The sequence below is a fragment of the Danio rerio genome, chromosome 5, assembly GCF_052040795.2.
Source record: "Danio rerio strain M-AB ecotype USA chromosome 5, GRCz13ab, whole genome shotgun sequence".
NCBI lineage: Eukaryota > Metazoa > Chordata > Actinopteri > Cypriniformes > Danionidae > Danio > Danio rerio.
The window spans coordinates 75,494,597-75,505,805 of NC_141025.1; the positions used below are offsets into that span (position 1 = coordinate 75,494,597).

At 38.3% G+C, this 11,209-nt stretch overlaps 1 protein-coding gene across 10 annotated transcripts in view; it reads left to right on the plus strand.

Annotated features, from left to right (window-relative positions):
* Nucleotides 1-6,628, plus strand: part of LOC100334158 (voltage-gated potassium channel subunit beta-3) — an 89,352-nt gene extending 82,724 nt beyond the window's left edge. For 4 of the 10 annotated variants that reach the window (XM_087254596.1, XM_087254597.1, XM_087254598.1 and 1 more), the window contains one exon: nt 178-6,628. In XM_087254596.1, coding sequence (XP_087110722.1) covers nt 178-267 — 90 coding nt within the window. In that variant the 3' untranslated portion in view covers nt 268-6,628. The remainder of the gene's footprint in view (nt 1-177) is intronic. The other 6 variants (XR_015492030.1, XR_015492031.1, XR_015492033.1 and 3 more) reach the window with 4 other exon arrangements.
* The last annotated feature ends 4,581 nt before the right edge of the window (nt 6,629-11,209 follow it).

Consider the following 11,209-nt stretch of genomic DNA (forward strand, 5'->3'; position numbering starts at 1 on the left):
ACCGAGATTGAGACTAAAATAACTGCTAACCCAGGGACAAAAGTTGGTTTCAAATACTCGCCACTACCAATGCCAGATGTTTTGCCATATCCACAAGTATTTCCAATACTAGTATCGAAAATTAAACAACCCTAATGCTATCACAAGATGAGCTGATTTTGCTATCCTCCTCTTCAGCTGCTGTCTCAGATGACTCCTCAGACCGTGAGCGAGATCGATGCTCTCCTGGGCAACAAGCCTCACTCCAAGAAAGAGTCCCGCGCGTGAGGGAACCGGAGGACCACATGATCATGAAGTGCAGCCAGAAAAGACAATGAGAGAACGCAAGGGGGAAAAGACGGATCACGGCGAACCATGGCTTTTCTGCTCTCCCGTATATTCCAACACCTGCATGCCTTCTGCAACATGCTTCCAGCCCATACCGCACTGCTCTGTAACCCTTCTCAAATATCCAGCACAACCTACCGATCAAACACGGCTGTCCGCAACATCACCAACGCCACCACCTTTTACATTTTGCTTATTCAGACAGCGTTTCAGTCTTCCAGGAGGAAGCACTGCCGTTTGTTGGAGGCCAGTGAGGAGTTCGGCGTTATCCGCAGCCCAGATGGATTCTCTGCGATTAGACTGAGGCTTTATTTTTATCGGCAGCTGGAAGCATTATTGAATTTGCCAAATATTTATCAAACAAACCTGCGCCGGGTGAATGATGTGCGATGATGATGGGCGTTCTGTGCAGATTTTTGTTGCGTGGGCCTGGTTGTGCATTCACGAATTGCGAAGGAGTGTTTGTGCGTATGCATGCGGTGACACTTTGAATCCGACTCTCCATTGCTGGTGTTGCACTCATAAAATGGACGCCGGGCAGACTTTACACAAGGGAGGATGTTTCATCCCGACGGTGAGGGCGTCCGTTCACTGCCTGTCACATTTCATTCTGGCGGTGCAGGAGAGCGTGGCAAAGACTCCAGCGTGTGACGGGAAACAACATGCAGCAACTTCAAACAGCTGTTTGGACACATCACAAGTCTTCCTCCATTTCCCTCCTTTCCATCTCTCCTTGTGTTTACAACGGTGCACCTGTCCCTTTAAGAGAACCTGTGCAGTCGGGGGAAGGGTGTGTGAGAGAGTTCGTGGTACCTTGCAAACATATTCAGACCCTCACGAGTTCTCTTAGGCCAGGGTTGTCCAAAGTCGGTCCTGGAGGGACGGTGTCCTGCAGATTTTAGCTCCAACTTGCCTCAACACACCTGCAAGGATGTTTCTGGAAAGCCTAGTAAGAGCTTGATTAGCTAGCCCAGGTGTGTCTGATTGGGGTTGGAACTAAACTTTGCAGGACACCGACCCTCCAGAACTGAGCTTGGACATGCCTGACTTAGGCCATGTCAACATGTGCATGGGTATTTTTATTTTTATTTAGTTTTCGCTGCTTTCGATGTTTCAATTCGATTTATCTTTATTCGTACCCTACTTAAAAAACCAGGTTAAACCAGCCTAGGCTGGTTGGCTGGTTTCAGCTGGTCGACCAGGCTGGTTTTAGAGGGGTTTTGGCCATTTCCAGGCTGGTTTCCAGCCATTTCCAGCCTGGTCTTAGCTGGTCAGGCTGAGAGATGACCAGCTAAAACCAGCTTGACCAGCCTAGCCAGGCTGGGAGTCCAGCCAGCCAAAACCAGATACGTCCAGCTTAAACCAGGCTGGTCAAGCTGGCTTTAGCTGGATTTAGCTGGTCATTTTCCAGCCTGACCAGCTAGGACCTGGCTGGAAATGGCTGGAAACCAGCCTGGAAATGGCCAAAACCCCTCTAAAACCAGCCTGGTCTACCGGCTAAAACCAGCCAACCAGCCTAGGCTGGTTTAAGCTGGATTTTTCAGCAGGGTATAGCGCTTTTACAATGGAGATTGTGTCAAAGCAACGTAACATAGAAGATTATAGTAAATTGAAACTGCGTCAGTCCAGTTTTAAGAGTTAAAGTTCAGTTTAGTTCAGTTCAGTGTACTGAGTTTGATGCGGCTGGGATGAGAATCAGCACCTCCATGTCCGAGGCCATGTTGCTCCTCGGGAAAAAAGGTGGTTTGCCATCTCCAGGTTGGAGGAAAGTCCTTACCCCAGGTGGAGGAGTTCAAGTATCTTGGGGTTTTGTTCACGAGTGAGGGAAGGATGGAGCCTGAGATTAACAGGCGGATTGGTGCAGCAAGCAATGTATCTGTCTGTTTTGGTTAAGCCGAAAGGCAAAGCTTGCATTTTACGGTCAATCTATGTTCCTACTCTCACCCATGGTCATGAGCTTTGGGTCATGACCGAAAGGGCAAGATCTCAGATACATGCGGCCGAAATGAGTTTCATTCGCAGGGTGGCAGGGTGACCCTTAGGGGGTGAGAAGCTCTGTCAACCGGGAGTAGCACAGAGTAGAGCCACTGCTCCTCCACATCGAGTCAGCTGAGGTGGCTCGGGCATCTGTTTTAGATGCCTTCTGGATGCATACCTATGGAGGTGTTCCAGACATGTCCCACCAGGAGGAAGCCTCGAGGAAGACCCAGGACACGCTGGAAGGGACTATGTCTCTCGGCTGGCCTGGGAACGCCTCGGGATGCCCCCAGAGGAGCTGGAGGAAGTGTCTGGGAAGAGGGAAGTCTGCAGTGGTGTAGCGGATGGGCCCGCAGGGCACGCACCGCGGGGGGGCAGGGAGGTTGGGGCGTGATTAGGGGGCCCCGCGTAGTCACGATTTTCAATAATTGTAAATCCGGCAACCGCAATAATCCAACTCTTAGGAACTACTGTGGTCGGAACCAAAGTTCACAGGTCTGTGTTCTCTAAACACCTTTCAAGCGGTGGACTATTTCATTCTGATTGCTTACCGCCGAACCGCGTCATAGCTCATACCATAAAGTTGACTTGATTTCAACTATCCTCGACGCTCACACCGGAGAAGACGCGCCGCGCTGTTTCTCGCCGCTGGTTCTCATTAAAAAATGAATGACTTTTGGCTACTTTGACGCTCTCGCCGCTTTCGTTTTGTGATGAGATGAAATCTCTGTTTACATAACATCGCACTGTGAGGCATGTTAAGGCCTCAGTGTACCAACAGGGGGCGATAATGACACTTTTATGCTGGGTTCACACCAAACAGGAAATTAATTAATTTAGCAGGTAGATTGCATACAAGTTAGTTAAATAAGCTGTATATCAAGATGTGCTGGAATTGACATTTGTTCAGTTCACGATGGGAAAAATGTTTCTCTTCTTATCTAAGTTTGTCCTCTTACAGATTTTAAAACTAGACAAACTGTTTAAACTTACGAGGCCTTTACGCTACTTTTGAACACATTTTTCTCAACTTCAAGGCTAAAAGTGCAGTAGTTGAAGAATGGCCCATTAACACGATTATCTTTATAATGATATAAATTGTGGTTATCTGTATATGAAATTACGAATAACAAACGTAGCAGGGCATTCAATTACTGTTTATTTCTTTGCATTTTAACTTTGTAAACTATAAACTCATGCGTCTCCTCACGGTTTGTGTCTCATTTTGTGAGCCGACTGACAGCAGTTGTTCGCTCCCCTCTTTCTCCCCTGCTGGCCACGCCCACTCCTGCCTCCGCTCGCAGAGCTCCACGCCCATTATGATGCAGTGTTTGAAAAAATTCAGAGGTAAACTTGAACCGAAAGAGAGGGGTTTCATGGCCCTTCAACACACCTTCTTTATAGACCAGAACACCGATGAGTCCACAGAGGGCGCAAATGAATTTACTATATAAACAATTTGGCACAAAACAGGAAAATTAGGGTTGCGCTGGTCTGAAAATAGCAACAAATCGTGCGGTGTATGACAGGGCTTAATATGTTTTATTAGTATAATATATATTGCTCATGTTTTTATTCTTACATTTAATAAATTAGCTTCTAACTTCATCTGTATTAGTGTGTGATCTGTGAGTCGAAATGAACTGGACATAACAGGGTCTGTTTGCTTGCATATTTTTATTGAATATTGCACATCTATACGCAATCTGTTCTGCATTTTAAGAATTCATTCTGGGTCTGAATACTTCTGCAAGGCACCATGTGTGTGTGTGTGTGTGTGTGGGTCATGGCTTCAGCGGTCAGCATCCTTTGCACTAAGCGGACAGAGTCATCATTTAAAGATCATATAGTTCACTAATAGTCCTGAGAGGTCATAGGTTAAGATGACCAGAGAACTGTGCTAGTATTGCTTTGTGTGTTTGACAAACTCAAACTGCGTCAGTGACAATGAAAAGCTAAGCGCTTCACTTTTAAAACGTGTCCGTGATTTCAGACAGAAAGAGACAGATCGGTTTACTCGGTTTCCCGTCAGCCATTGCTGAATATCACAATGTGCAGTGCCTCAAAACACACTTCATAAATACATCCGTTCACCCACCGCTGACGACTACCACAGAAAAACCATAAGCTTGAGCTCCAGCTTTGTAAAAATACAAGCGGCCATTAAAGGGTTAGTTCACGCAAAATTGGAGACACTGCTCGCTGCAGAGCCACTTGAGCTCTAGCGAGGGGGAGCTTGAGCTCCTCCTTCTATAAGCTGTTTTAATGCGTACACCTATCCCACCCCTAACCCCCACCCTCAGTGACATCACTCGTAGAAGTGTATGGAAGGAGGAGCTAGAGCTCAAGCTCCCCCTTGCTGGAGCTCAGCTCTGCTCAAGTGGCTATGCAATGAGCACTACTTGAACAATTGCCAAAATGAAGTGAGTTTCTCCTTAAAACAAGTTAAATAATCTGCCAATGGGGTAAGCAAAATAAATTTATGACAAAAGGAAAAACAAGATTATTCTGCTCACCCCATTGGCAGATTATTTAGCTTGTTTTAGGGAAAAACTCACTTAATATTGGCATATTATTATGTTTTGCTTACCTACAAAATGCTTCTTGATTTAAGAATTTTTAGATGTTTGGACTAGAAACAACACAAAGAAATCTAAGTAAGAAAAGCATTTTCTGCAGTGTGCTCACAAATTCTGTGTTCAAGAGTTCCCACTTAAATATGCTTAGCATTTATAGCAGGTTTGGCATGCTGTCCCGGGAGAGAACCCTGAGCTCGGAGATATTTGAGCCCAGGGCTCCCGTCCGGTCAATAAGCATATCAGAGGATCCGAGATCAGGTAGGTCTCGATAGTTCCCCCTTTAGAAAGGGGAGGAAAAGGAGGAGATGGGGTGGAAGGGGGGATTCTTCCGAAATGAAGATATGGAAAAAAGGAGAAAGTGATCCATTTATAGTACGCTAGGATCACTCGTTTTGGATTATTACTGATTACACATGAGTGGCCAGCTGTGCTCAATCATATCACGTGCTCCTCTCGAAATTAGTTTATGAAACTTCCCTTAAAAATATATTAAAAACTGAATGTTTCAGAAAGATGTTTGAAATATGTTATGGGAGCGTTAGGAAAACATTCCAACAACGTATTTTTATTGGCTGGAACTCTAGCTCACATTATAATCTGTGGTATTGACGTCATCCTTTTGAACCCGATGAAATCGAACAATAAAAGATTTAGTTCAGCACAATAAACAGGCACACACCAAATCCTATCCTAGATAAATGAAACTGAGATGAGTTTTGCAATCTTTTAATATGAGTTACAATCGAGAAGCCAGGTTTAAATCAGCAAAACTACTGTTTTTATTATTACACAACAAGTCTGACTCTTTATTTTTATGTTGTAATAATGAATCGGAAAGCTCTGTTTGCTTTCCTCAAAAAACAAAAACCCAAACATGTTTTTGTGTATATTCGACAAAGAGTCACTCTGTTAAAAACAGATGTGATATGCGAACCATGCAGAGTACTGTTCTGAGACCAGTTTAGCTGCTATTGTAAGTGTAATGAAAGGTAAAGTTCAGATGGGTCAGTTATTGTAACTGTCACGATCACCAGCGATCAAACCACTAGATCGCTAGCTGTTGTAGTGACAGTACAACTCGTTTCTTTTGTCACTATAACAGAAAACAGATAACAAGACTCAGCCACAGTGAGTGTTTCTGTGCTGTTTATGTAGTTCAGTAATCAGTCTAGAAGCAGCATCAGCTGTGGGAGTCTAATCAGTGGAGACTTGGAGCAGGTGTGTGTGGCATGACTGAATATGTAGTCCATTTATAAGCAGATTTGTAGTCCTATGTGTGTGTGAATGTTTACCAGTGACCTCTGGTGGTTTGATCGCGACAGTAACACCGGTCCCTTTAGTGCTCACAAAAGCCGACTTCTGTCTTCTCTCTACAGCACTGGTTGGTTTAAATGTCTCTTTGTGTTTATGATGCTCAATGATTTATCTAAATATTGTACCCGAGTTGGTTACATTTATTTTTTGGGCGAGATGGATCGAACGATTGACCTTTTTTTAAATCGACATGCATAATCATTAGCGAGACTGAACTATCATTAGTTAACCTGAAACTAATGTATATATACATTTAGTGCACTCCCTCATATGGTAATTTTGCCTGAATATGTTAAATTTACTGTCATGCAACAAGAAAAAAAAAAAGAAAAAGGAAAAAAAAAAAGACTAAAATGAACAAAAATCAAGCCCTGTACTGAATGTATCTTGCTTGCCTTTAAAATGTGTGGAGAAAACTTTTGTCACTGTCATTAATGTCAGTATTGGAGTGTGACAAACACATCACACACACACACACACACACACACACATACAGTACACACAACAGACACATGCAAAAACACACAGGAATTTTTTTTTTATTAAATTCTACATTTTAGAAGCATTTGACATATAAAATGTAATTAATAATAATATTTAAAATATTATTAATAATTATATACATGTGCAATATCACACGAGTAGCAGTGCCTTAGTGTCCCACCAGTGATGATATACAGCTATATTGCACTGCTATGAGTGTGATATTGCTTTTATACAACAGTTTGATGGCATAATTGTGTATAACCGTGATGTCACAGACAGAAGTGAAGAGCGGTGTCTCCATGCTGCACCTAGCCATTCATGAAATGCCATCTGTAAACAGTATTACTCTATTGCAGTCGGGAGATCACAATAGTACTATGGTATAAATACAGCATTTTAACACACAAAAAAGAGAGATCGACTTAGTATTTGAATGATTCTCTAGGGTAATGTCTAAAGTGATGATAAAACTGGTGATTTTTGCTTACATTTTAAGATTATAAGGCTGAACGGCATGAAATGTCATCAGTCTACAGAGATTTCCCAGTATTTCTCTGTTGCAAATCACAATAATTAACCCTGAAAAAGACAAAGCAAAGCAAACACTACCAGAAATACTACCGGACTATGATATAAATACAGCACAAACAAATTAGGGAGATCGAAAATCACTTACCTGTTTTATAATGATTTGATCAGCTGTAGTTTGAAATTACAATGAGTTTTTCTCCTCTAGAGCTTTTTATGTGGTCTCTGTCGCCATCTTGTGGCAGAACATTAGCCGTCTTTGCTCTGCTCAGTATGACAGTCTGATGGCCGTCGACGCACTGAAGACCCAAAATTATAATTATTTGAAACAGCCACTATCCTTATAAATAAAAGTACATAAACAACCTAAACAACTACAATCTCACCGAAAAGACCTCAAAAGTACATTATGTTGTCCAACAGCTGCAATACTTGTCAAACTGTGGTGAGTTTATTGATCTATCACTCTATGTGGGTGGAGTAATATACACAAGGGTGAAGAGCCCATCGTATGGCAATCAGCCAATAAGACATGGGAACCAGACAGAATCAAAAATTAAATTAGCTTAAAGAGACTAATAATTTTGACCTTGAAATATTTTTTTTAAATTAAAAACTGCTTTTGTTCTAGCCGAAATAAAACAAATACAACTTTCTCTACAAGAAAAATTATTATCAGACATACTGTGAAAATTACCTTTCTCTGTTAAACACCATAAAAAAGAAAAACAATTTCAAAGTGGAATTAATAATTCTGACTGTATATATATATATATATATATATATATATATATATATATATATATATATATATATATATATATATATATATATATATATTCAACTATATATATATATATATATATATATATATATATATATATATATATATATATATATATATATATATATATACACACACACACACACACACACACACACACACACACACACACACACACATAAACACGCACACAAACAAATATACATACACACACATAAATTACCTTTCTCTGTTAAACACCATTTGGAAAAACAATTTCAAAGTGGAGTTAATAATTCTGACTTCAACTGTATGTATGTGTATATATATATATATATATATATATATATATATATATATATATATGTGTGTGTGTGTGTGTGTGTGTGTGTGTGTGTGTTAATGTGTATGTATATGTGTGTATATATATATATATACACATACATATATACACACACACACATATATATATATATATATATATATATATATATATATATATATATATATATATATATATATATATATATATATATATATATATATATATATATATAGCACACATACATACATACAGAAATATAGTTGAGGCATGTTTTGTGACGTTTACCACCTAAGAAGTGTGTATTATTCTGCAAATGAGCACGCAGTGTTATATTGTGGTTGTAGCAGCTGTTTTTAACACACCACTGATTTAATCTGATGAAACAACTGCAGTTACGCAACTGAGCACTTGAATCCCTTTCACATTAGACAGTATAACACCGGCTTCAACAGCAGTCGGATTTATTTTTATATAAGCTACATAGGCTATGCAGGAACTACAGTACATGGAGTCTATTGTTTTTTTTTCATGAGGCATTAAAAATCTTTTATTTGAATTTTATTAAGCTATTTGATAGAATGGATATTTAAATGTAGGGCTGCACGATATGGGAAACATATTGATATATTGATAGATATTGCGATATTTAGTTTTTCCTGCAATATTTATTGCGATATGAATATATTTTTTTCACCAGATGACTTAATTTGGAAAGAAATCATAACTTGATATTGATTTGGATGATTTCATAGGCCAGATAATCTACATGAATGTTAGTTTTTAGTTTTTTTTGGTGAGTCTAACTGTATTCGAGTACAAGTTGAATAATCAAACGTAAGCAAATAAAACTGCGCAGTCTTCATTCTATAAACAGTATTTTCATTGTTATCATTTTTTGTACACAAATTATTGAAATGCAGTTGCAGTCATAGGCCTTTAAAACAAAACAAACAAGCACACTTACACTATATTAAGGTTAAACTTCATAATATCTCAACAATAGGGTTCCTGGTTAGCTATAATTCCACTCAAAGTTCCTGAGGGATGAATAAATGCACACACTGTGATATTGATGCGATACAGGATATATTGTGCAGCCCTACTTAAACATGTTCTACATATTCATCTATTTTTAAAATACATCGAAGCTTAGCTGTAATAAAAGCATCAAGCAGTTTGAGACAATAAGCACACAACATATAGAAATCAAACTACTTTTGTGAACAATATTCAATAATATTTGATGCTTAACCACAAAATTAAGCTTATAAAACACAGGTATTTTTATTAAACTGCATCAGTAGCATTTAAAATGCATTGCTAAAGATTTAATTTAGACAATATTAAAGGTGATTTTCTTAATAGTTTGAGTTTTTGAACCCTCAGATTACAGATTTTTAAATAGTTGTATGTGATTTGTTAACATCTAGTACCACAATGTCAAACCCTTTAGTGCTGTTGACAGCACAAAGCTGCTTTTCCATCCACAAATGCTCAACAAGGTTAACATCGGGTGAATATGTAGGCCAAGACATTAACAGAAACTCATCTGCGTATTTCTTGAATCATTCTGAACCATTCTGGCAGCATACAAGCACACAAAATAAAGAAATCAAACTACTTTTGCAAACAATATATAGCTAATATTTGACCCTTAACCACAAAAATAAGCTTATAAATCACAGGTGTTTTTTATTACAATACAGCAGTAGGCAATAATACACAGATATGGGTCAAAATAATAATATTAACATTATTAGTACTTTTATTTATATTAAGATCATTAGTAAATGTCCTACTGTAAATATGTTTTATATGCATTGCTAAAGATTTAATTTAGACAACATTAAAGGGGATTTGAGTTTTTGAACGCTCAGATTACAGATATTTAAATAGTTGTATGTGATTTGTTAATATCTAGTACCACAATGTCAGATACTTTTGTGCTGGTGACAGCGTGAACCTGCTTTTCCAACCACAAATGCTCAACAAGGTTAATATCGGGTGAATATGTAGGCCAAGACATTAACAGAAACTCATCTGCGTATTTCTTGAATCATTCTTAACCAATCTGGCAGCATACAAGCACACAAAATAAAGAAATCAAACTACTTTTGTGAAGAATATATTGCTAATATTTGATGCTTAACCACAAAAATAAGCTTATAAAGCACAAGTATTTTTATTACAATACAGCAGTAGGCAATAATACACAGATATGGGTCAAAATAATAATATTAACATTATTAGTATTTTTATTCATATTAAGTTAAGATCATTAGTAAATGTCCTACTGTAAATATATGTTTTTAATATGCATTGCTAAAGATTTAATTTAGACAACATTAAAGGGGATTTGAGTTTTTGAACGCTCAGATTACAGATATTTAAATAGTTGTATGTGTGATTTGTTAACATCTAGTACCACAATGTCAAACCCTTTGGTGCTGGTGACAGCGTGAAGCTGCTTTTCCAACCACAAATGCTCAACAAGGTTAATATCGGGTGAATATGTAGGCCAAAACATTAACAGAAACTCATCTGCGTATTCTTTTACATGAATATAGTTAGTAAATGTCCTACTGTAAATATATAAAACCTCTATTTTTTATATGCACTGCTATAAATTTTATTTAGACAATATTAATGGGGATTTTCTCAATAGTTAAGATTTTTTGAACCCTCAGATTACAGATATTCAAATAGTTGTATGTCTGGAAAACTTTGTCCAATCCTAACAGACTAAACATCAATGAAAAGCTCATTTATTAAGGTGATTTATAAATCTCAGTTGTTCAAAATTGACACTTACTTTGGTGCAGAGTCACAAATACCATTAATAATAGACTTTACAATCAACATATGCAACGTCAGTATCATAAAATCAGTTGAAAAAAATGATTTCTTAAC